We start from the raw sequence: 26,572 nt of genomic DNA on the forward strand, positions 1-26,572 counted from the left end.
TTAAGTTATAACTCTAGAGGATAACATGTAGTAACTTTGTCAAAAATATCTTATGTTGTATATAAGGCTAAATGGCATTGTCCTGAAAAGGAAGAATTATATAAAACTTCAAAGGGCATTCACCTTTAAATAGTTTTACGGTAGCCATTTCTTGCTTAGTGGCCCCGTTTGGATAGTTAGATTAAATGAGATGATTTTAGATAAAAGTTAAAAGTTGAATAAAATATTATTAAAATATTATTTTTTAATATTATTATTATTTTAAGATTTAAAAAAGTTGAATTGTTTATTATATTTTGTATGAGAGGTTGAAAAAATTGTAATAATGAGATGAGATGAGATGAAACTGTTTTTCTATCCAAACGGGCTTTATAATAAAAAGTTTTGCTTAAAGGAAAGAAAGTATAAAATAAGTCAACAAATTTAATTATTTTGTTATTAACGAACTTGAATATATTATTAAGAAATTGGTAGATTCGACAAATAATATATGAAAATTCTGAGAAAGAATGGGAGCTTTGTTGCACATGCATGGGTAACCTAAGAATTAAAAACAAATGAATTCATAAACAACAAATACATTTAATGATAGTTTTGGTTAGAGAAGATCTTGATTGTTGTAGGGGTTTGAGGCTGAGCAAGTCTCTTGCTCATATTCTCACGAGTCATGACGACAGCCCATTGGGCTCAGTTATGAGTACAGATCATATTTCAACACGAGTGCAAGTAAGCCCGACTACAATTTGGACTCCTAAATCGTTTCAAAAAAAGGGCCCAGCTTTGGGCCTACAATATATTGGGTTTTACTCTGACCTCGCTAGGCTTTCTTTATCCAACAACGATTAGCTTTCTGATCCAATATATGCTTTATGCAGCATTTGTGTTTCGTATTCGTTGTCATGACCAGTCAAAAGTACACGGTCTCGTTGAATGGAAAGTTCCAATGCTGCAAGAATAGTACTACAATCTAACAATTGTACGTTGAATTATAAAAAAAATAATAATAATAATTTACTCATAATATTTTATATAACAACAATATATTAAATGATAAATATTTTTATAAAATTATGTTATTTTTATAAGATATTTTATAAAAATATCTCTCATTTGACATGTACAAAATGTTGTGACTATATCAATACTAAAAAAAAAAGAAGCAACCATATCATTCATGAATTTATCAATCATCTTTACATGCACATATATATATATATATATATATATATATTATATGCATACCATGCATATTTTTTTAAGAGAAGTATTATATCTATAAAGAGATCACATAAAAATAAATCTACAAACTGTATTGACTTGATTTGGTACGTTAGATCTAATTTACAATCTAACATATCATATTAAGGCATATCAATTTGTAGATTTATTTTTGTGTGATCTTTTTATGACTAAAATATTTTTCTTTTTTTAAAGTTTAAATCGTGGGATCGACCAACCAACATGATTGATCTAGAATTAAAAATATATATTTAGGGCCTAATTATGTCATACCAATTGAGTACTCAGTAACTCAACATACTCATGAGCTAAAACTTTAAAGGGTTTGGAAAATGTAGTGGTAATGCTTCGGTTATATTCTCATTGGAATTGGACCTATTAAACGAGGGATGTGTGTCCCCAGAACAAATACAAAAGACACTAATTAATTTGAACAGTGTAACAAACAACAAAAATTTGACATTTTTCGTGTGTAGCAAAAGGCTACTGATATAATTAATTACTCTTAAATTTCATTTAGAAAAAAATCTACTTATCATTTTTTTACTACACACCACATATAATTTTTCAGAGCCGCTTCACACCGATCGAGCTGATTTGTCCCAAAAAACAACCCTCCATTCATCTCAAGCCACATAGGATAAAACACTATAAGAGAAATACACCTCACCACAGACAATCACCTCATACGTGCCCTGCCTTCATTTCCCCAGCACGCATAGTCCTCTGCCTTCCTTCCACAGCATTGTCCTTTGCCTTCTCTACCCTCAGTCCGACGCCAACGCTGATGCCAACTCACCCATCTCAATCTGATGCCAACAAAAATGTAGCTCAAAAACACACCCTCAAAAACAATTGCTAGATTTATAACTCTAACAATACAGTGGTGCATTTTCTTCTTAGAACTTTTATTAAACACGTATGCAAAAGTTTCTAGATTCTTGCATACTAGATGAGGAGAGATTTGGTTCATATTTTTTATACAACCACAAACAAGCAATTTCATTTCTTACAGCAACAATCAATTTGTTAAGAAAACAAGAAATGGCATACCAGAAAGGGCTTCAGGTTGAGCTTCAAGGGTTTCAGGTTGAGCTTCAAAGGGGGTGTGACGGGGCTGAGAGGTGACGGAAAGGGCTTCGGGTTGAGCTTCAAAGGGGTGCGACGGGGCTGAGACGGCGAGAAAAGGGCTTCTTTGCGATTCGTGAGGCAGAAATTAAATTAGAGAAATCGGGAAGAACAAATAGTAGAGGTGAGAGGATTTTCTGAAGCCTAAAATCGTGCAGAGAGAGCCCGTGTTTGATGTAGTGTTGGTCTAACATAATTTTGGTAGAAGTCTTAGGTGTTGGCATGTGATTGGCAGATTGTTATTTAATTATAAACAGCCTAATCGGTCCTAAGGAATTTTCATAATTTTTTTATTTTTTATAATTTTTTTCCTTACTAAATGTGTAGTGTATAGATAAACAGTAAAATAACTCAATTAATTTAACAAAAAATAAAAAATGTATGTAGTATGATGATGAGTAGTATAAAATCCATCTTATAATAATACATTATGACCTAGTGGTCAATAGTACTGTTTTCATGCATGTTGATTGTTTGTTTTGTCTACAGCAAGCTCATCATGTGGCTGATTGAATGAACATATTACTGAAAGGAACCAATTGAGATGGTATTGTGATTAATGTTATATCATCTCCAACCAAATCCATCAACAAGTCGTCATCACCCAACCAAGTTCCGATTTCGCACACGCCTGTCCCAACTTTGTCACTTAAAGTTGGTGCCACTTAACATATTCCACCTTCACATCCACCTCACAGTACTTAACTCTATTACATCATTAAAGAGAGCTCCAGATAAGCAACAGTACTCCAAATGCCACTGTTTGATTGGACTTCAAAAACCCATCAAGAAATTAAATTAAATTAAAAAAAGCTACTTTGGACTATTAATTAAAAGCCAGTACAGAACATCACAGTACGTAATTACCATATTATTTAATATTTTCCTAAATGTCTCTGATCATAAAGAGATAATAGTAGATTATTATGCTGCATATTATTATATTAACATGATATCGCGTGAGACGTCGTAGGCATCTCGAAAATTTAAAGATGAATACCGTTTCATTCACAAACAAATTATATAAAAATAATTTTATAAATTAATGTGATTTTATCTGATCTGTTAAATCTATTATAAAATAAAAAAAAATTATAATCTGATAAATCACATCAAACTATATTAATTTATAAAATTATTTTATATAATATATTTGTAATTAAAATATTTTTCTCTTAATATAGATAGATATCTTAATTGGGATACTGTACACGTGGCCATGGTAATATGTCAGGACTTACCTGGAAGCAACATCCATAGCTTTCCTGATGGGGCCATTAGCGGGCAGATTTATGCCACGTGTTGTTCATCGACTAGATGTTGATTGCTACAGTACAATGCGTGTGCACTGATCAAGTGGCCGCTGGTCCACCTCCACTACCTCATTAATATCAGCGGGCTATCCCCAAAATCTCTTGGCCGACACTAATATAATCTTTTAGAAATTAGAAGATAATGAAAATCTAAAGTTTATTCTTTTCATGATATGCTAAAAAAATAAGAAAATAAAAAAATAATTTTGATCTCAATATTGCTTATGATCATCATGATTTTTTTCCATGAACTTTGCTTTTTAGGACTTTACTTCAACTCTTGAGACCAGAAATTGCCATATATACTATATATATGCTCAAGCTATTTAGTACTTCTCTTCCACCAATTCAGCTTCCGCGCCGTCATATTCCAATAATCTCGAACACAAGTAACCATATACAGTACTACTACTAAAAGATTTTGCTATGTTGAATGCTCAGAGGGATCATATGATCACCAGCCATGGAGATCAAGTCAATCGGGAAGACGAACAAATCCGGGACATCCACGCTCTGACTCCACCTCCCCCTCCGCCGCCGGGAAACCGTGGCCGTCAAAGAGAGGCTTGGGAAGATAGATCAATATTGTCTTTGTCTAATATGGCAAGTGAAGGTGCTAATTTAAGTACTGATCAAAACTTCACAAGCATGAGTAGGGAATTCAGTGCCTTAGTGCTTGCAGGGTCGTCTATTGATAACAATAGCAATTACGATATTAATGAAGGCACAAACAATATTAATGGGAACAACAATTTGGCAAGGATTGGAGAGGAAGATCAGAGGCTGGAGGAGGAGACTAATCCATTGGCTATTGTTGCAGACAATAACCCATTTGACCCGGTTCCGTCTCCTAGAAGAGATCAGCCTCATCCTGGCGCATCTTCAGCAGCTACTAGTGGTGGTCAGAGTGAGGTTTCAGTGCAGAGAGTGAAGAGAGAGGAGGTGGAGTCGAAGATATCGGCATGGCAGAATGGAAAGGTTGCAAAGATTAATAATAGGTTTAAGAGGGAGGATGCGATTATTAACGGGTGGGAAGGTGAGCAGGTTTCAAAAGCATCATCGTGGATGAAGAAAGTTGAGGTACGTACGTAAAATATCACTCTTGTGCACGTTGATTTGTTCACTAAAATGATGCCCTTTTTCTGGTTTATAGTAGACGCTTATTTTCTTCGTCAAACTGTTCTTTTTTTCCCCCATGAAAGTGTTTTCAGGTGATCATGATGCGTACGTTCTAGGACTAGATGAAAAGATCGTCCATGTTAATTTCATGCATCTTCAAGTCGGCCTGATCATTGAGCATTGGGTTGAAATATTTTTCACCTCGTAATAACTTTATACCAAAAGTGACCGATCTCTGCCAGATGGTCCGCATGACTAACAATAAAGTCAGTTTGTCGCAGGAATTTTAATAAGATGATTATAAGAGGCCTCTTTTAGGTTGATTTTTTTTTTTTTTGGCTACCTACTCTTTGAAGCCGAATGCTTATATAGTTTTGTTCCCCAAAAGCAAACTGTTTTAAAAAAATGCGTCTTGAGAAATTTTTTGAAATATTTCCGACAACCGGCCTTGAGTTCTTCCGGCTTACCGGCCTTGGTTTCATGGCCTCATAAAGGATACTCTAAGGTTGTTGGCTCAGCTTCCTCTGACTTCGTCAAATATTTCTCTATACCTTAAAGCATGCACTACAGAAAAGAAAAACATTTATATTCCTTATTGTTGGAAGCCAAATTAATCGTTCGATCGATGAGCGTATTCGGCACTTCCAAGTTCCAAGAGCCAAGTAGCTTTATAGCATTAATTAATGGATCACCTTCTTACAGGGATTCGAGAATTTGTTTCCTGATCTAATAATTGAACTTAGTTGTTGTTTGTATCATTTTCGAGTCGGTCGATCGACTCCTTACGTTATGTATATAACAAGATCCTGCGCGCCCACAAGCTAGCTAGCTGGAACCATGATGAGTTCATCATTTTTCCTTTTTCAAGCAGCAATGCATAACTTCAATTTCTTTACGTTATCAACATTAATCTTCACATTGTGCAGAGGAAACTAGAGGAAAAAAGAGCAAGAGCTCTGGAAAAGATGCAGAATGATGTGGCGAAAGCACGCAGAAAAGCAGAAGAGAGAAGGGCATCGGCTGAGGCTAGGAGAGGAACAAAAGTGGCCAGGGTTCTTGAAGTAGCCAACTTAATGAGAGCTGTTGGAAGAGCTCCTGTTAAACGGTCCTTCTTCTGAGCCCTACGGAGCATGCCCTTCCCTATATATCCGAACAAACCAAAAAACTGAAAAAAAAAAAAAAAAAAAAAAAGGAAGAAGGAATATTTTTATATATGTGCATCGACACGATAAATATTACTTCACGTACAATTATTAGGGCCCCTTTGCCTTTTGAACTAGGGTACCCTAGCTTATATATGTGTATATGAGATGAGGCAGTACTGGTGTGGCACCGACAAGAAAAGAAACATAAACTGATCTTGGGTGTTTTAATTTCCTCAATTTGTTTTTTTGAGTGTTTCGAAATCGTGTAAGAATTCTGGGAAGGGCTTGTTAGTGATGGAGGTGAAAAACCCTTATGTTCAGCTTGCATGTACAGTAATGTTGCTTGTTTTTCATGGCAGCTATATATTGATAGTTGGTGCTTAGTTAATTGCCATATATAAATAGATATGCATGCTAGTCTCTTATAAGACTAAGCCCGAGAACTTTCCGGTTTGCATCTATGATGTATCCACTACAGTCTGAATGGTCTTTCGCTACGTACCTATATATAGATATATATAGACTAGAAAAAAAGATATATATATATATATATATATATATATATATTATACATATTTGTCCATATGTTTTCAAATCCCCCATATATATGTTTTCCAATCCTGGCCTGTACGTATGTTTGCTAAGCACATACGGCAACGAGGAATCGAATGTGTGTTTCCGTCGTCGGAGTTGCTATATATTCTTACGTACCCAAGCTTTTAAAAAGTTATATAATGCACATATAGATATGCAAAAAATTCAGGCATAACGAATAGAATTGGAACAAAATGAGGCCCATGCAGTCGGCACACTGTTCGTAGTACTTCATTCTAATTCCTGATCTCCTCATACGTACTGATAAGTAGGGATGGCAAATTGCATTTTGAATTGTGTTTGTGTCATATCAATTCATAATATTTGATTATATAGGTTAACTCGAACTCAACTAGTTAAGATAAACGTGTCAAACTTCTAAATTCTAACTCAACTCATTTAGATAACGAGTCATGTCATGTCGTGTCACTTATTTTGACCCGTTTAATAATTAATTAGAAATATGTTAACACGACATGACTCATTTAAATCTATTTGTTTCATGTAAATGTATTGAACTAAAATGCATAACTTATTTGACTTGATCATTAACATAATTATACATAAAAGTTAAAATCTATATTTATTAATAACCACAATATCTTAAAAAATATATATCAATATTTTTCAAATTTTAACATATAATAAAACCAATATTACAAACTATACAATAACAAATACGAGTATAGGTCTAAAATTACAATCCCAATAATAAAAACAATAAAAACATAAACATACTAAGAAATATCAATATTGCAATTTAACAATAATAAAATTTTAATTTTGAAATAAATTCTAAACGGATCAAAACGGGTTGATTTCGTATTAAGCAAGTTGACCAGTTATTAACCCATTTATAAATCGTGTCTTAACGGGTCAACCTATTTTGATCTGAATCCGTTAACATTAAATCCAAACCTGCTAATTTCATGTCGTATTCATATTGGATTTACGAGTTGTGTCACATATTGTCACCCTGGCTTGCTGATCAGTACGTTGACTATTGAATTCAAGACCAATCTCTCCACATTGGATGGGAGAGAATACAACGTCTTGGTCGTAATTTTATATACAATCGTGAAGTGCGTAAATATTATGTAATTGTTTTAAAAAATAGTGATGTCTATTATTAAAAAATTAATTTTTTTCATATGAATCACATATTTTATTTATTTTTTTAAAACGATAACATAATAATTATATAATTCACAATTATAAATATATTTTCTCTTATATATTGTTGTTTGGATACAACAGAAGTGAGGAAGATCACGCCGAGCTAAAATTATAGCATTCAAGCTTATTTAATGCTGATGTACGGCTAGTAAACTAAAACCTCAATATATATTAATTGAATTGAAATGAGTAATAAAATAATTATAAAAGAATTGTAAGTATATCTTTATTCGTGATTAAACTTATATTCTTAGTGGATGAAATTAGCATAGTAGCTATACGAGCTTTCCTTTAGATGTTGAGTTGATATTAAATGGTCTAAATTGATTTATAAATAATAATATTTTATAAATTTTATTGAGATGTATTTAAATATAAACAAATTAATATATATATTTAAATATATGAAATAGATTAAGATAAATTTAATTTTTTTTAGAAGTTAAAATAATAATAAGTCTGATTCTATCAATAATTGATTTGAAATGATGTGAAATCACTTTTAACAATCGGATGGAGGAAGTTAGGAACATATATAATTCATTAAGCAGGAATGCATGCATCATTTTGTAGTGGATAGGAATAATGTTTAATAAAAAAATTCCTTATTGCATTCCGTAAATAACGGCGGAATCAAAATCTTGCTTTTCATCACCTGATCGAGATTTTTATTACTATATTATATTATTTCAAATCCAAAGTATTGGAGGGATCACCAACTCTCACTATATGAAAAAAAAAAAAAAATTATGAAGGATTATTTATGATGATAATAATTATTTACGATAAAAATTGATTTATTTTGATAGAAAATATCTGACCATAAATAAATAATTTTCTTGTTGTGTCTGAAATTAAATTCAATATATATATATATACGAAAATTTTATTTATAATCTAATACCACATCAATAAATGATGAGAGAATAATATAAAAAGAATTATGAGTAGTATTATTAATGAGAGGTTCACAATTAATATATAATTATCTAATGACACATAATCATGAAATGATGAGACGATAATGAAAAAATGATAATGCCATCACTCGTATGTGTGTATATATATATATATATATATATATATATATATATAATATTTCAGGAAGTGGGCATCAATGTGTCTGGAATTAAATATGCCAATATTGACATGGAATGATGGAAAGATATAATATATGGTCCATAATGCTTCAAATAAAGACAAAATAAATCGCCGAAAGCTTGCCATCAAAAGTGTCTAGCTAGCTAATTACTTATAAAATTATTAAAGAAAAAAAAAAAAAAAAAGGTCGATCGCGGGTAGCATGCATGCATTTTGTTTTTACCCGTTCGACAAAATAGCCGAAGAAAACCAAAAGTCTCTTATAAAAACACAGTAATTAGATGCATCATGACTACTTTTATATGCAGCTTTAATATATTCCACGAAAGAAAAATATATATAATATTGGACGGACGGACAGTGGACGTGACTCGATCGACTGATCTAGGTTTAGTTGTGTCCCATTAATGAAAATTGCAATATTAATGCATGCATGGGACACATGATGAATATATATAATATTAATGATGCATGGCCAAATGAACCCTACAAATTAGGTTTCAATGTCTTAATTAAAGTGGGAAAAGGGTAAGGCCAAGAAACAAGATATTCAAAGATATCCCGTACGTCTAGCTAGCTATATGTCGCTGTTAATTAAACTTTATCTTTTCTCTTTTTTTTTTTTTTTTTTCTTTTTTTTTTCTTTTTTTTTTTTTTTGTCTCTCTTCGTTTTCTTTTTTCCCATTTAGGGTTGTTGCATTCTCTGATCTCTCTCTCTGATCAGCTCCTATTTTCAACTTCAACCAAATTGACGTCACTTTGATCAGTAGCGTCATTAATTACTTTGTGGGGGAGTTTACCACTTAATTTCACATGGACATGAAGATGAAAGTTCATTTTTATTTTAGCATGCCGTCTATTATATACATAAATACATATATATATATATATATATATGAGTAGACGACTCTATCTGAATAATTCGAGCAGTGCTGTAGCCCGAAAGTCCACCGAACAGGTAAAAAGTATTTTATTTATTTATTTATTTTTTATTTTATATATTTTTTTAATCATCATAAACATTTATAAAAAAAATAAAAAATTCATAACATCATTAAAAAATACTTACTTAATTACTAAATAAAAAAAAAAAAAAAAATTTTGAGACACATTTTCGGAAAACATCTTCGAGACATTTAGCATTTCTGAATTCGCTATTTTCTTTGTTTCCCTTTTGATGATAGCATTACATCGCTCACCAAAGCGTTGGGAAAAGCAATATTATTGCTTGTTTGATCTCAATTGTTCCACGTTGATTATTTGCCAACAAAATCATCGCATAGAATTATGGGACAAAACCGCGGGTGCTTCTCATCATTAGCTCTTTTACTGTAAATTCGACGTGAAGTACGATTTATATTTATGTGTGTTTTTTTGTACCTACTACTCATAATTATACAAAAACTTTATATACAATCTCTTATTTACGTATTCTATTAATATAATTAGTTACATCACTTTTTTTAATATTAAATTATTATTTTAACCAATTATATTAGTGAAGTACGTAAAAAAAAAAACAAAAATGACTATATATAGCAGAATTCAGAAATATATATTGGTCTCTCTCATGTATATATATACACACAACTGCTTACAAAAAATGAGACCCATCTATTTTTTTCTGAATTAATAATTATTATAACTTTCTTAAATTTCGAAATAAAATATAAAAAATAACTTAATTTTTTCAAATTTTAAAATAAAAATAATATTAAAATTTATATTATAATAATATTTTATTTCACTCACATCTTACCTCATCTATATATCCAGCTTTAGATGACGTAAAGGACACCGATCCAATAGGAGGGGAACCTTAGCATGAGTAAAGTAAAACCTAGGGCCCGCATGCAATACCCATATAGACATTAACCTAGGAGTGGACCTGGCCCAATGTGTGTTTGACCCAACATTAACCTCGGAGTGGGCCTGGCCCTCTTGGTCGATTGAAAGACCCACCAATTGGTAGATTCCGTGGATTAGATTGAAGTTTGAACGGGAAGCGAATTCTTTTTTTGTTATTTTTCCAATATATATATATATATATATATAGAAAAAGAGACATAGATGATATATGTTTATAATTTATATTATCTTCATAAAATTATATAATTAAATTTTATATATAGAAATTGAATACTACCGCCTATCCTGAATTACTAAAAATTAGTTTTTAAGAGGATTTTTTTGTTGTTCTGAACTTATCATTTTTAATCATAGTACCATGAGTTAATAAAGATTTATTTTTAAATAAATTCTTATTGCATTTAATAATCCATATATTTTTCTCATTCTTCAGGGATTCTTGATACGTGCCCCGTTGGATTATAGCCTGGAATTAGACTGCATGCATCGAGTAAATTACCGGTCAAGCTGGTTGATGCGCAATGCAGACGTTCCGTTAAAAATTCGAAGATGCAAAAATCCTAAGCTTGCGAAGAAAACAATGTACGTAGATCATCAATACCCGGCCACTGGATGATCTGCTGTCCTAGCTAGCGTCCTTGAAGAACCCTCCATATATATATATATATATATATATATATATATATTTATTAGAAGGTCTCCTTTCTCATAACCATCTGATATCACTTTTGAGCTCTCGCTCGCTCTCCTTGGTGATCTCTTTTCTTTGCATCCTAAAAATCTCCCTTAATATAGTATTAAGTCGCGCAGATCATCATTTGCTTGCACTTTCCATTTTATTAATTTTGAGATAATTGATGATTTTACATGGAATTAGATTAGAGATTTAGAGTTCGAACTCCAATTTTATACTTTATTATATTTAATTAAATATTTCATATATTGGATCCACTCATAAATTCACGATCAATTAGAATCTAGTCTTTCGAGAACTAGAATGTATAAAAGAGCTCATGCTTAGGGTGGGCAAGCATTCCAAGGTCTGGCTAGGATCATGTTAAGAACGTGTTTCACATGAGCTTCTCACTAACGATTACCAACAATCAAAGAGGTGTGTGGCTTGGGGATTGGAGGGAAAGTCATGATGCCCAAGTCAGTAATAACAACAAAGAATCTCTCTATTTTTAGCTAATGAATCAGATGGGTTCCTTTGTCATACTTAGATGATATAAATATTAGAGCCCATGATCTTTTTGTTGTTAGTCGATAACTATCTCATCTGTTACGAATAAATCGATAGCTTCTCTTACCCAAATAAACCGATGGTATTTGAGATGGATTGAGCTTTCGATTGATTGGGTTATTAGACTGAGGTGTAGTCCATAATTAAGTCCTGGGGGATATTAAGTCTCTTCGAGCTCATTAAGTACTCATCGAGACATGGAAGAAGCTCAAAAGTCAGAGTAGTGCTGGGAAACAATAATCCAATTGGGATTGCGTAAAATGTTGAAAGGTGCCAGTCAAGACATGATAAAGACATCATCGATCGATGCCAACATATTGATCACATATATATAAAGTTTTGTATGGGCAATTAATTGATGCAATACCTCGATCGTTTAAACAAATGCATGGCTCACCAAGATCCGACATTTTAATTGGAAGAAAATACCTGTGTTTTCAACGGATGATCTATATATCTATCTATTATATATACCTTGTAATTTTAAGAAATACTAGCCAGCTGCGTTAATTATGAATTGAAAATATCGTCCGCCTTGTCGAACATCTTTGCGTTCTAGATAGGCGTGTGGGACCACCATCTTGTGTACAGACTGAGTCAATTAATTAAATCATGATCTTACGAAGCTAGGAACCATTCCAACGTCTAATTAATATTATAATTTTTGTAGACTGCTCTTCGTCTATTTTTCTGTCACTTTCTTTCCGACCTTCCAGTTCCAGGACTATGATTAGTACTTCATAATTAATATATATATATGTATATAAAAATGAGTACCATATATTTTTTGACTTGGCGAAGAATATTATTATAAGATCAGCTCTCTTTTTTTAATCTAATTATAAAAGTTTACTGTGCTACAACAAGTAGCACTTTTACAGAAATTAAGCTAGCTAGCTGGATGGATGCACGGTTCATCTCTTAATATTCTTCGTACTTTTTTTTGGTTCTGAGCTCAAGCATGCATGATTTTCGTACAAGTGGGTCGTATTTTCTGTTAAATCAGTAGTACTTGTGAATATATACTTGCTTTAAAAGGCCAATATTCCATAGCTAGCTGCTGCATCGATCCTTCATTTTGATCATCCGGCCAATTAAAAACTAAAGATTTTATTTATAACTTTCTTTTTATTATTCCGCATTGATTTTTTTGGCCACTCCTGATCTCACGATCATACTGATCTACGCGCGTCGTCATGCATGCATGCATGCAGCTGTTAATTTGTCCGCTTAAACTTGTAGCCTTTTCTCGAACTATGCATGCACTTACTATATATTATATAGTAGTACTCCCACGACCCAGTTTACTTGTCAATTCCATATATAAAGAAGAATCTACGTAAGCGGCCTAGTTAGCCACATCAATCGGCCCGGTCGTCCTATTTTTTCTAAATAATATTGCTTCTAATTTACTTTCTTTGGTCAACTTCACCTGACGAATTCTATCGAATTAATTATAAGCTATATAAACATAAAAAAGAAACCCATTGGCACGCAGTAGTACTCATCATGTGCCAGGCTAGCTTCATATTGAACAAGTTCATAACGTCAATTGACTTACATTACGTATAATATGTGTATATATATATATATAGAGAGAGAGAGAGAGAGAGAGAGAGAGAGAGAGATGCCATTAATGCTAACTACTCCATCGTGAGCACGTCTTGGTGCTTTGTTTATTATATGCACAGTTCTTTGCCGTCCACCTAAGGATGTTTAACAAATTAACAAATAATATAGTCCGCCTTGAAAGACTCGAAAAACATGTACCAGAAGATGACGATCATGAATATCACATACCCGGATCTTCTCTCATCAATACCTTTGAGAATTGAGATATAAAAGGCTGTAGATCATCATCTAAAATTAATTTGATAAATATTATATATTATCCTCTAATCAATAAACGTAAGACAATTTTCATCGACCGTTCCTTGGCTTCTAAAACATCACTTTTTTGTAGGATTCATGCATGCCTGCCTGCCTTTAATTTGTAGGATCCAACCAACCATCCATCCATGCATGCTTGCTTGTTGCTTTATAACCCAACCATAATTCAACCGCGCACCGATCAGGCCACTTCTTTTTGGGCATTATTATGTCACTATTTATACAGCACTTGCAGTAGTATCCTTCACTCCCTCTGCTTTTTCCTACTTTTTCTTACCATCCTGTCACCTCTCACTTAATTTACAGGCACGTTTAATTTTTTATTTTGATTTCCTAGTATACGTAAAATGCTCAACCAAAAAAAAAAAAAAAAAAAAAGGTGTGCTTTAAAGTAAGTTTATTTCTTTTAACGGTAACATCAAAAAGCACTTACGTGAATGGAGGGTCTAGATAGAGTGCTTGCTTTGAAAGGCAAAGCGTGTATCTGAACCACACCGTAAGCTTAAACCGGTGAGATCTCCAACGTTGTTTTCCGTTTGGGAAGTCCAAATTAATTGTCGACCTTGACTGTCCATCTTTAAACACATTAAAAAAAAAAAAAAAAAAAAAAAAAAAAAAAAAAAAAAAAACTACGTGTGCGACCATTTAGAGGCTGCTTTCCTATTAATCTATTGTTGATCCGACAATACCCTTTTAAAATTTAGAAAATAACAATTTTGAAAAAAAAAAATCAGATATTTCTTTCAGGTTCGTTTGAATAGTAAAATGAGATGAAATATTTTAGATAAATTAAAAAAATATTATTTTTTTAATATTATTATTATTTTAAATTTAAAAAAATATTATTTATTATATTTTATATAATAATTTTAAAAAATTATAATAATCAGATAAGATGAAATAAAATTATTTCTACATCTAAATAGAAGTAGCTCTTGATTACGTGTCAAAAATTTAGGGAGGATGCTCGATCGATCCTCTGAAAATATAACTTTGATGCGTGTAATGATTGGAAGGGCGACATTAATTGTTCATTCATGAGTGACTGAAGTAAGCTTTACGCTATATGTATATTTCCACGTACCTTGATGGGTATGGATTCGGTTGGGAAACCGAGAGATCGAAACTCGTTTAATTCTTTTCGTCGATAATTTCTATTCCAATAAATTACCAAATTTCGCTTTACTCAACCCCAATACTACTACGTGTTCTGGCCGGCTTCTAGAAGGTCTATTGTATACCAAGTTAAGCCAATTACGTTTAAGAGTAATGATAAACACAATATTTTACACAATATTTTTTACAATATATATTATAAAATAAAAATATTTTTATAAAATGACGTTAGTTTGATAAGATATTTTATAAAAATATCCCTCTTTTTAAAATATTATTATATAAAATATTATGTGTTTATCATTTTTTAACATTTAATTATCACATTCACATAACATGTGACAACGGATTCAAATCTCATTGAGATATTGTTTGAATTCTATCATCTAGAGTAAAGAGAAAGATAAATACTTAAGAAAGAAGAGTTTTAGTTATAATAAATTTTTATAAAAATAAACTTATAAATTGACGTAACTTGATGTGATACGTTAGATTATAAATATATTTTTATTATAAAATAGATCTAATGTATTATATGAAATCATGTCAATTTGTGAATTTATTTTTATAAGATCTTTTTGTAGTTATATTACTTCTCAATAAATAATACATACTATTTATAACTGGTTAAATAAATTAATTTACAATGTTCAATATATATTGACCCAACCCTAATCATATATAGTGTGTTTTGATTTTACTGTTCACCCTTCTCTCTCTCTCTCTCTCTCTCTAGCATGTCCCAACCATGTACATTTTTTTCTAATTGTTGTAGAAAAGTATATAATTGTAGAGGAAATTATTTTGTGGTTTATATATATCTCTAAGCATCATAATGTGTTAACTTAATTGCCAGATCTATCATACAAATCTGGAATCCCCTTCTAATGTTAAATTAGAAAGACAGGAAATAATTAACTGTAGAAACAATTTCTATAAAGTTGTAGACAAGTGGGAGTGATGATGAGGATGGTGATCATGCAATGATGAAATGGTGTGAAAGTTATAAACATTGATGTCGAGTTTGATTCACTAAATTAGGTATGATTTGAATATTGGGATGAGATGAGATAAGATAGTTTTAGATGAAAGTTAAAAAGTTAGAAAACATAATAAAAATGCGTACCTGTAGCCATTGGATAAAAGAGGGTAGCGGTATGATCTTCCACGTTTAAAATTCACATTTTTGGTAAAAACTCACAATGATAGGATGTGTAAAGTAAAAAGTAAATTGGAGTGGGGACCATAACTTTATATATATAACTTCTATAATTTCAGTTTTGCCTATCGTAAAACAATGAAATTACATGGGTCCTCAATGGATCTCTATACATGAATTGGGTCCGTACCACTTTATACTCATGAACTGACCAAAATCATAGATTTCAAGAGATGTGTTGGCCTAGTTATGTCACTTTATTGATCACATTTATTTAACCTTACAAATATTATCCAAACTTTATATTAGGCAATTTTACAATGTGAAATTTCTAATCTATGTAGGTCTATTAATTTAAATAATATTAACAATGAGATGAAACACTTTCGTCATTTAAATTGAGCCTAGTCTTCTTTAATTTATTTCTTAAATTTGGGAGGAGAAATATGAAAGTGTGGTTATAGAAAATATCGAATAATACTGTAATAGTTTCTAGAATGTTTTATAGTTAATGTTTTGCTTAATTTTTACTATAATTTCAAAATTAGACTGTTAAGACTTTATGACATCATTCCTTATTAACTCCAAACTACAATAGGATGTTAGAATACATAAAATCATATAATTATAAACATGAAGCCGTTAAAAAGTATAAAGAATTGGGGCTAGTGCTGAGATGATATATAATATATATATATATATATATATATATATGTGTGTGACGAAAATTCAAGATCTTTTTTTAAGCAGATTGCTGATGTGGCAAATTTTAATGTGCATGCCAAGTCATCTTGCACCGTAGATCGGGGAAACAGTTTAGCACCTAGCATTACTCGAATGCTAACGTTGCATTCATAGTAAAAACAATAAAGGAAAATAAAGGAGATGAAAGTTATTCATATATAGTCACTTAGGCGCCTCTTTTTTTTCACAATTTATTTTATTTTATTATTATAATTATTTTAAATTTTTATATAAAATAAAATAAATAATTTAATTTTTATATATCTCAAAATAAAATTAATATTAAAAAAATATATTATAACAATTCAATTTTTAATTTTAATATCGACTCATTTCTTATAATTTTTTTATATATAAAAACAAACGAACTCTTAAAAATTATCAAGACTCACAGAAAAATCAGGAAATTTTAGTAGGAAATTGTGTACAAATAGAATATATCTTTTATAATGATTATTAGAAAAAAATCACTTTTGAATATTGTTTTGGATATTTTGGGAAAACAAACAGAAGAGCCTTCTCATTTCTTTCTCTCTCTGAGAGAGAGAAGTGGAGAGGGGTTAGGAGCCTAGGAGGGAGGGAAGTCGCTGGGAAAAGAGGTTTGACCTTCCTTCACCTTCATCATCTCTCTCACACGCCACAATTGCCCCCCTCAATCCACTTCTCCCCCGCCCACTTCTCCCCTCCCCATTCCTTAAAATCTCCCCTCATTTCCTGATCTACTTGTGGGCATTTCGCTCCTTAACACACTCACCAATATCTTCCCCCTCCCTGCAAATCCTCTCAATTTCTTTCCCGGAAACCCAGAACTTTTCCGGAGACCAATCTCAATTCCATCACAGGAAGATCAGATTTTTATTGGATTTGGCTTTTATTTCCTTCAAATTCTCAGACTCATTTTGCCGAAGCATAGAAAAACCATAGAAATCACTTCATGGGTAATTGTTGCGTAACGCCAACGGTCGCTGATGACATCAAGAAGAATAAGAAGACGCCAAACCCGTTCGCGACCGACTATGGCGCGAGCCACCACCAAGCCAATGGTGGGAGTCACAAGCTCTCGGTCTTGAAGGAGCCTACCGGCCGCGAGATCAAGCAACAGTACGATCTGGGCCGCGAGCTGGGCCGCGGCGAGTTCGGAATCACCTACCTCTGCACCGACAGGTTCACCAGCGAGACGTTCGCTTGCAAATCGATATCGAAGAAGAAGCTGAGGACGGCGGTGGACATCGAAGACGTGAGGAGAGAGGTTGAGATCATGAAGAACTTGCCCAAGCACCCCAATATCGTCAGCTTGAAGGACACCTATGAGGACGACAATGCGGTGCACCTCGTCATGGAGCTTTGTGAGGGCGGCGAGCTCTTCGATCGGATCGTCTCCAGGGGTCATTACACGGAGCGCGCTGCTGCCGCGGTAACCAAGACCGTTGTGGAAGTTGTTCAGGTTTGTACATTGATGAGTTAGGATTGTTGAATTTTGCGATTTTTATATATTGAATACATATCGGTGTTGAGTATAGATTACTAGAGAACTCAGTTAATATAAATAAATCCAGGCTTTATTGAAGTCTGCCTGAGATTATAGTGCTTTTTACTCAAATTGGGTAATCACTCTAAAGCACTTGGAAGAAACTACCTGATAAAATTGTGTTTTTTCCCCTTCGTATGTTAAATAGATTGGAAATCAAAGGAAATGCAATGTAAGCAGCAAAACCAAAGCAATTAATCCTCTCTTATGTTGTGGGTAACCGTATCTCCTAGTTTTCCAATAAGTAAACAATTTAATGTGCTGTATTGAAGAACTTGAAACATTTTCTACTAAACTAGTTTAGTGACTGGGCTTATGGTCAATTTGTTCAGACTTTACATTATTCTTTCCTAGGATATCTTAATTGCATTCCATTAAACTCTTTATGTGCTCATAAAAAGAAAGGATCATAAAAAATATATGGACTCTTTCTGTAATAGCCACCAGATTTCACTATTATGTAATGGACTTCTCTTTTATCCTAGTGTTATTTTATAGACTCAGAAAATTTTGAGTGATAGTTTTCATTTGTGTTTTTACCCCCCAACCCTTTTTCTTGGTAGAAGGGGTTTGAAATGTGCTTTTGCTTCATGGTGTTGCAGATGTGCCACAAGCATGGTGTGATGCATAGGGATCTCAAACCTGAGAACTTTCTGTTTGCTAACATGAAGGAAACAGCACCTTTGAAGGCAATCGATTTTGGGCTTTCAGTATTCTTTAAACCTGGTAATTTTATTTTAATAGCTGCCACATGTCATGATCTTGTTCTGAGTCTCATCAATCGATGGTGTCCTTCCATGTACATAAGCCGAATTGACTATTTCTGCAGGTGAGAGATTTACTGAGATAGTTGGAAGTCCTTACTACATGGCTCCAGAGGTGCTCAAACGAAATTATGGTCCAGAAGTAGATGTTTGGAGTGCTGGAGTAATCCTTTACATCCTGCTCTGTGGTTTCCCACCATTTTGGGCAGGTTAGTCTTGTTATGAACGAAAGAATAACCCCTGTTCGCTTTTGTGAAAATTTTACCCAAACTGTAATTGAAAACTGTTTTGTATTAAATTATGTTTAACTTGGTATGAGATGTATGTATACTTAAATTTGTTCTCTTTGCATGCAGAAACTGAACAAGGAGTAGCACAAGCAATTATACGGTCTGTTGTAGATTTTAAAAGGGATCCTTGGCCTAAAGTTTCTGATAATGCAAAAGACCTTGTGAAGAAGATGCTTAATCCTGACCCACAGCGGCGGCTTACTGCTCAGGCAGTGCTAGGTAATGTTTAGTTCTAATCAATAGCTAATGTATGGAATTCCTGTTGCCAAGCAAATTGATTATGTATTTTAAAACTTAAAAAAAAGAAGTGTGGAATTGGAATATAACAAACTCTTGTTTTTAATCCTTCATCAAATGCAGATCATCCTTGGTTACAGAATGCAAAGAGAGCTCCAAATGTTTCTTTGGGTGAAACTGTGAGGGCAAGGCTCAAGCAATTTTCATTAATGAATAAGCTCAAGAAAAGAGCTCTCAAGGTAAAATACTTCTGTCCAAGAAAAATTCGCATGCCTTCCATTTTCTATAAGTTAAAACTTTATATGCTTGTTGATCTTGACAGGTGTTAAGCTGAATATTAATTCATTTTTTTATTCACAGGTAATCGCCGAGCATTTGTCTGTAGAGGAAGTTGCCGGCATAAAGGAGGGATTCAAGGTGCTAGATACTGGCAATAGAGGCAAAATTAACATAGACGAGCTAAGAGTGGGGTTGCACAAACTTGGCCATCAGATACCTGATACAGATCTGCAAATTCTAATGGAAGCAGTAAGTAATACGTGCATTTAAAATCTTTTCACCATGTTGAGGCTTGACATGGAAACATGATTTTGCTTTAAATGTTTGTGATACAAATATTTTCATCATATTCAAGGCGCCTTTTAATTTGTAAATAAAATGTGTCAAACTAAATGCAAAAATGAGTAACATGACCTGCGCTTAAGTTGCACTGAACATATATTTTGTCCAAAAACCTGTTTTTTTGGAACATGTTTTTTAATGGTGACAATAATGTTTGCCATTAAGTCATTCCAAAGCTTTGTGCAGCTCATGGTCTTGGGAGTAATCAGAGGTTCTTTTTTGCAGGGTGATGTAGATAAGGATGGATATCTTGACTATGGGGAATTTGTAGCTATCTCTGTTCACTTAAGAAAGATGGGCAATGATGATGGGCACCTTCGCAAAGCCTTTGAATTCTTTGATCAAAACGAAAGTGGATATATAGAAATTGAGGAGCTAAGAGATGCCTTAGCTGATGAAATTGAGACAAGCAGTGAAGAAGTCATTAATGCCATTATGCGTGATGTGGACACAGACAAGGTTTGTCAAATTTCTTAACAATTGCTTTTATATTAGTCATTTATACTTGCTTATTTTGTCTTTTTGTTTTATGCGAAGTAGCACATCCGCTTCCGTATTTTTCAATCTCAAGCATACATATACTTGGATGGCAATGAGATGCGATTTAGGTTTGTAGGCTTTCACTGAATATTTATCGGTGGTAAAAACACTTCAGACCTAAACAAATGCCTATGAAACAGAATCAGATGATGTGTGAGAAGTGGGCAATGTTGGACCTACACCAAAAATGTCTTTTAGGCATATTACGTTCGTAAATATCTGCATACATGAGCATCTTTGCTGGTGGTAACATTGGAATACTTAAATAGCTAAACCAATGATGCGTTCTCCACGGCGTTTTCTTTTTGAAAGGCCTGTGACTCTATGCTCTTTCATGAGACTGGGTCCTATATTCTATTGTTTCATGCTTAAAATTCACCCTTAATCCTGTTGCATAAACTTGCAGGACGGACGTATAAGTTACGAGGAATTTGCCACAATGATGAAGGCAGGCACAGATTGGAGGAAAGCATCACGGCAATATTCACGAGAGCGGTTCAACAATCTCAGTTTGAAATTGATGAAGGATGGGTCATTGAAGGTAGAAATTTAGAGTAGATAAGTCATGACAAATTACTCCTGGGAGGATGCATGCCAGAAGAATAGAGAAAATTATTTTTCTTATCTTTTTTTCACAATTATTTTTTTGTTCATTTTCTTTTTTGAGACCCTTTTTTTTGGGGGGGGGGTGGGGGATAAGTAGGGGCATGGACCTAGGGCTGTGGATGCCCTAATATATTGGAATATGTTTCATTTTGATTGTTATGGGAGTTGCTGGGGGAAAGGAGTGGGTGAAGAAGGTTGGAGACTGGAGTCGTTATTTGTGGCTGTAAATATGCTAAGACTTCCATCCTTACAAAGTCATCATCTGGCATTTGTTAGGTGAAGTTTGTTGGTACCATGACTTTCGTGTGGATATGTTTATTGCCATATAGCCTGAAAGCAATATAGGCGTGTTTCATGCGTTTCCCACCACTTCATATCAACTGGATTACTATTGTAAATGTTGCCCCAGTTTTACTAAAATGCAAACAGGAAATTTTGAAATGGCAGCCAAGTCAAACAAATTTCGCAACCTGTTGCTAGTGGGGTTTCTTTTTCTTTACTCATGAGTTTACAAGAGGTATGATATGACTGGGCCAGAGTTGGGCTTAGATTGATAATTATGGTCAGCCCAAGCCCACTTTTTTTAGCTAGTTTCAGGGGATCCCTACACGATTTAGTCCAAATCTAATAGCAACGGAAAGGCTAACGAAGGCAAGCATAAGGTATTCAGCCAAGCCTACTTTTGCCTTCCAAACAGAGCTGGATGGATCAAACTTACTTGACCACTTACGTAGAGTTGTTTAATCAACCTGTTTTTTTTTTTTTTTTTTTTTCAGTTATTGTTCTTTTATTATTTTTTAATAAGACACCAAATAATAAATAAATAAATAAATAATATTTGTAGTTTTAGAATGCATGAAAAAAAGTTTTATACTCGGCGAAAGAGTATATATATATATATATATATATATATATATATATATATATATTTCCACTCTATCGTGGTTGCTTTCACTGTCAAGTATTGTTGAGCTCGCCCTTTCAACATGCGTATGGCTGGTATGGCTTTGAAATAAATTATGGTAGAGACTGTACGAAGTGTGTCAGTCACTGTGTGTATTATTGCAATCCCACGCAGACAATCACGAGCAAATTGCAATATCTTGTACAATTAATTTGAAGCTGTCAAGAAGGAAGCAGTTCTTCTTATTAATATTATTAATTAACGTAGTTATGTAAAAATATCATCACAATAATTAAGGCATTTAATTTGATGATAGATTGAACCCACAAATTAAGGCTGGATTTGGGTATACAAATCTCTTTATCTCATTTAATCATTATAATTTTTTTAAATTTTTATATAAAAATATAATAAATAATTTAATTTTTTAAATTTTAAAATAAAAATAATATTAAAAAATTATATTTAACAATATTTTATTCAATTACTATTTAAAATATCTCATTACATCTCATCTAATTGTCTATCCAAACACAACCTTAGTCTGTTTATTGGCATAGTAGGCCACGATATATAAATTAAAGAAAATACTACTTTGCCCTTCCATTTATACCGTTCTATTTGATCGCTTGATAAATTTTTTATTCTTATTTTTTTTATTTAATGATTAAAAAAATAATTTTAAGTGTATTGATATATTTTTTTATTTTTTAAAAATATTTAAATGTATTAAAAAAAAAAAAAAACAAAAAAAGGCTGGGCGTACCAGAGTGGGGCGGCACCCCACTCATAAATTAATAATCTTTCGTCCTTATCCACACACGCATGTGACACGTACCCGGCCACAATATTTTAACGATCGACGTCCGTCCGACGATAAAACTTAAAAAAAAAAAAAAAAAAAAAAAAAAAAAAAAAAAAAAAAAAAAAAAAAAAAAAAAAACTGAAAATCGAGCGGTCTAGGCTCAACATATGCATTGCAAAATTCCGAAGTATCAGATCCCATTAATGTTTAACAAGTGATTTTAAAATGGCACTAAAAATGATTGCCGATTACGTACGTACGTAGCTTATTTTCAGTCTGCATAAACTATACACAAAAAAAAAAAAAAAAAAAAAAATTAACACACAATATTTTTCACAATCATGTTTTAAAATAATTTCACAATCATATTTTAAAATGAAGAGTATTATTATAAAATATCATATAAAAATAACACTACTTTACAAAAATATCATTATTTTATATCACATATTGTAAAAAATATTGTATATATCATTACTCAAACTATAAACCTTTCATCAATAAAAACAAGTTATATGTATTCATTCCTGCGTGCATGCAGATCTACTGAACAAAGTCACCCTTGCCTCATCGTTGACCGTGCACGCGTTAGAGCATTGGTAATGGACTAGTCAAATGTCAATACAAGTTTAAACTTTAGCTAGATGTGAGAAAAAGCCTCAACATTAGACTAGCCAATGGTCCAAAACTTAAGACTTGAGCTACAGTAAATCTTAAGTCCTCTCCAAACATGACTAGCTACTATTCATAATGGAAAGCAATATTTTATTATTTCATCACTTCCCTCTCTCTTTGAATGGTAAAACATGCATGGCATGCACATTATTTATTCTACTGATTGCGAATATTGATAGAGTAGACACATTATTTCTACAAAGTATGAAAATCTAGGAAATATATAAATTGTATTTGCAAAAAAAAAATATATAATATAATATTATTATTTTAACTTTAAGGTAGCTAGTAGGGCTGTATACAAAACGGCCGGATCAACCGTCGCCGACGCAGACCAACCACCGGATTCAGGAACCAGCTGAAACCGGCAAAGAACCGGTCAGCCGATGGTAGCAAATTAACAAAATCGATGTCGGCCGGTTAGGTCTGCGGTATAGACTCGGTCTGAACCGAAGAACTGACCGACGTCATATATATATTTTAAATATATTTCTTATACAAAACGACGCCGTTTCACATGAAACGGCGTGGTTTTGTTCTTAAACCTATGAGCCGTTTGGTGTAAACAAAACGACGTCGTTTTTGGGTAGGGTTAGAAACCACCCCCCCCCCCCCCCGGCTGTTTCTCCTTCATCATTTCGTTCTTCCTTCTTCGTGAGCCGCTCCCAGCCTCCCAGTCCCAGACTCTCTCTCCCTCTCCTTCTCCCTCTCCCAGTCCAAGACTCCTTCTCCCTCTCCCTCTCCCATCGATCCCTCTCTCCTCTCTCGTCGCCGACAACCCACAGCCTTGTCTCCTCTCTCGTCGCCGACGACCCACACAGCCCACATCCCACTGTAAGTAAAAATACCAAATCTTTAGTCTCTGTTTTTACCTTGCTTAGTTGTTATTGTTAATTTCTTGAGGAATTTTTTGGGAGGAAGATGAAATACCGAATCTTTAGTCTATGTTTTTGCCTTGCTTAGTAAAAATATTGTAGTTTGTGACTGACATTGTGTCGTGTGTAATGGAGCAATGCCGAAATGAGCTTATGTCGAAGGCCCGAAATGCTTACAGTGTGATAATTTGTGTGCGTGTGTCTGTGATAGACTTGTGGGCTGTGTTTAGAAATTTTATTTTATTACCAGTCTTTGAATCAATGAATTTAAAGCATGAAATGTGATGAGTGAACTAAACTTAGATTAGAGTCTTAGACTTGTGATGTTTGCTATGTTGCAAACTAGCTGTTGTGATAATGTACATGATAACGTATTAAGTACGTGATGTTTGCTATGTTTTATAATGTACGTGATAATGTATTAAGTATTAACGTGTAACATTTATGTTTTATTTTATAATTAGATGGATTCTTTGTTGTCTCTGATTGATGTTGATGCATCAACACCAACCATTAACTTGGGGGATGATGTGAGGGAGACCCAGTCATCAAAACCCCCAGTGCCCCTACTAGTTCTACTAGTCCATTACCTAAGAAACGAAAAGGGAAAGATCCATCTATTGTTTGAGACCATTTTACGAAGGTGGAGGGTTGTGCTATAGATGATCTAAAGGCTAAATGTAATTATTGTGGTAAGACGTATGCTTGCCACTCAAAGAGAAATGAGACTTCAACAATACAAAACCATTTGCATTCATGTCCTAAAAATCCTCATAAACGTGGGCCTTTGGATAGGTACCAAAAAATATTAACAGGTGAGGCAACACCTGAGGAGAGGGTTGGAGAGAGTGATAGTATGTTAAGGAGTCTTGTAACCCACAAATATAGTGAAGATGTTGTGAGGTTGGTGATTGCAGAGATGGTTATTGTCGATGAGTTACCATTTAGAGTTGTTGAAGGACAGAAATTTAAGAAAGTGTGTTGGTCTTTTGAACCTCGGTTTAAAGTGCCATGTCGTGTCACAGTGGTAAGAGATTGTATGAAATTGTATGAAAGTGAAAAGAGAAAACTTAAAAAAGTGTTAAAAAATGGTGGCATGAGGATTTCGTTAATGACCGATACATGGACATCAATACAGAATTTGAATTATATGTGTCTAACTGCACACTTCATTGATAATGATTGGAAATTGCATAAAAAAATCATTAACTTTTGTTTAATCCCTAATCATCGAGGGGAAACTATTGAGAGATATGTTGAGTCATGCTTGTATGATTGGGGCATTGATAGAATATTTACTATGACAGTTGATAATGCAAATTCAAATGATACTGCAATTTCATATTTAAAACAGTTTTTGAGTGGGAATTTGTTGGGGGGTAAGTATATGCACATGAGATGTTATGCTCATATATTGAATCTTATTAATGAGGGTTTGAAGGAATGTAATGACGCCATCACAATGGTTAGAAATGCAATTAGATATGTGCGTTCATCTCCCGCAAGATTAGACAAGTTTAAGAGATGTGCAGAAAAAGAAAAAATTGATTATAAGAAAATGTTGTATATTGATGTACAGACACGATGGAACTCAACTTATATGATGTTGGAGGCAGTTAAGAAGTTTGAGAAGACTTTCAGGCGGATGGAGAGTGAGGATTATAATTACCTCTCTTACTTTGATGATGGCCCTGGGTCTGGGCACATGGGGCCTCCTAAAGCTAGGAAGTGGGAGACAGTGAGGGTTTTTGTTAAATTTTTGGATATGTTTTATGATGCCACTAATAGATTTTATGGGTCTTTATATGTGACAGCCAACACCAGATTTTTGGAGATTTGTGATCTCCAAAATGAGTTGATGGAGTTGAGCGAGAGTCCTAATAGTTGCTTG

At 33.3% G+C, this 26,572-nt stretch overlaps 2 protein-coding genes across 2 annotated transcripts; both read left to right on the top strand.

The window, feature by feature from the left end:
* Positions 1-3,784: 3,784 nt before the first annotated feature.
* Positions 3,785-6,325, top strand: LOC121266233 (remorin 4.1-like). Its single transcript, XM_041170003.1, has 2 exons — positions 3,785-4,760; positions 5,726-6,325. The coding sequence occupies exons 1-2, from the start codon at positions 4,107-4,109 to the stop codon at positions 5,915-5,917; spliced, it is 846 nt and encodes a 281-aa protein (XP_041025937.1). The 5' UTR covers positions 3,785-4,106; the 3' UTR covers positions 5,918-6,325.
* An 11,042-nt stretch (positions 6,326-17,367) lies between these two features.
* Positions 17,368-21,717, top strand: LOC121265315 (calcium-dependent protein kinase 32-like). The gene is made up of 8 exons (XM_041168897.1): positions 17,368-18,280; positions 18,967-19,090; positions 19,194-19,337; positions 19,485-19,637; positions 19,779-19,894; positions 20,016-20,183; positions 20,502-20,735; positions 21,223-21,717. Exons 1-8 carry the CDS (start codon positions 17,771-17,773, stop codon positions 21,367-21,369), a joined length of 1,596 nt encoding a protein of 531 aa, XP_041024831.1. The 5' UTR covers positions 17,368-17,770; the 3' UTR covers positions 21,370-21,717.
* Positions 21,718-26,572: the final 4,855 nt, after the last annotated feature.

Source organism: Juglans microcarpa x Juglans regia, chromosome 5D (genome assembly GCF_004785595.1).
Source record: "Juglans microcarpa x Juglans regia isolate MS1-56 chromosome 5D, Jm3101_v1.0, whole genome shotgun sequence".
NCBI classification, from domain to species: Eukaryota; Viridiplantae; Streptophyta; class Magnoliopsida; order Fagales; family Juglandaceae; genus Juglans; species Juglans microcarpa x Juglans regia.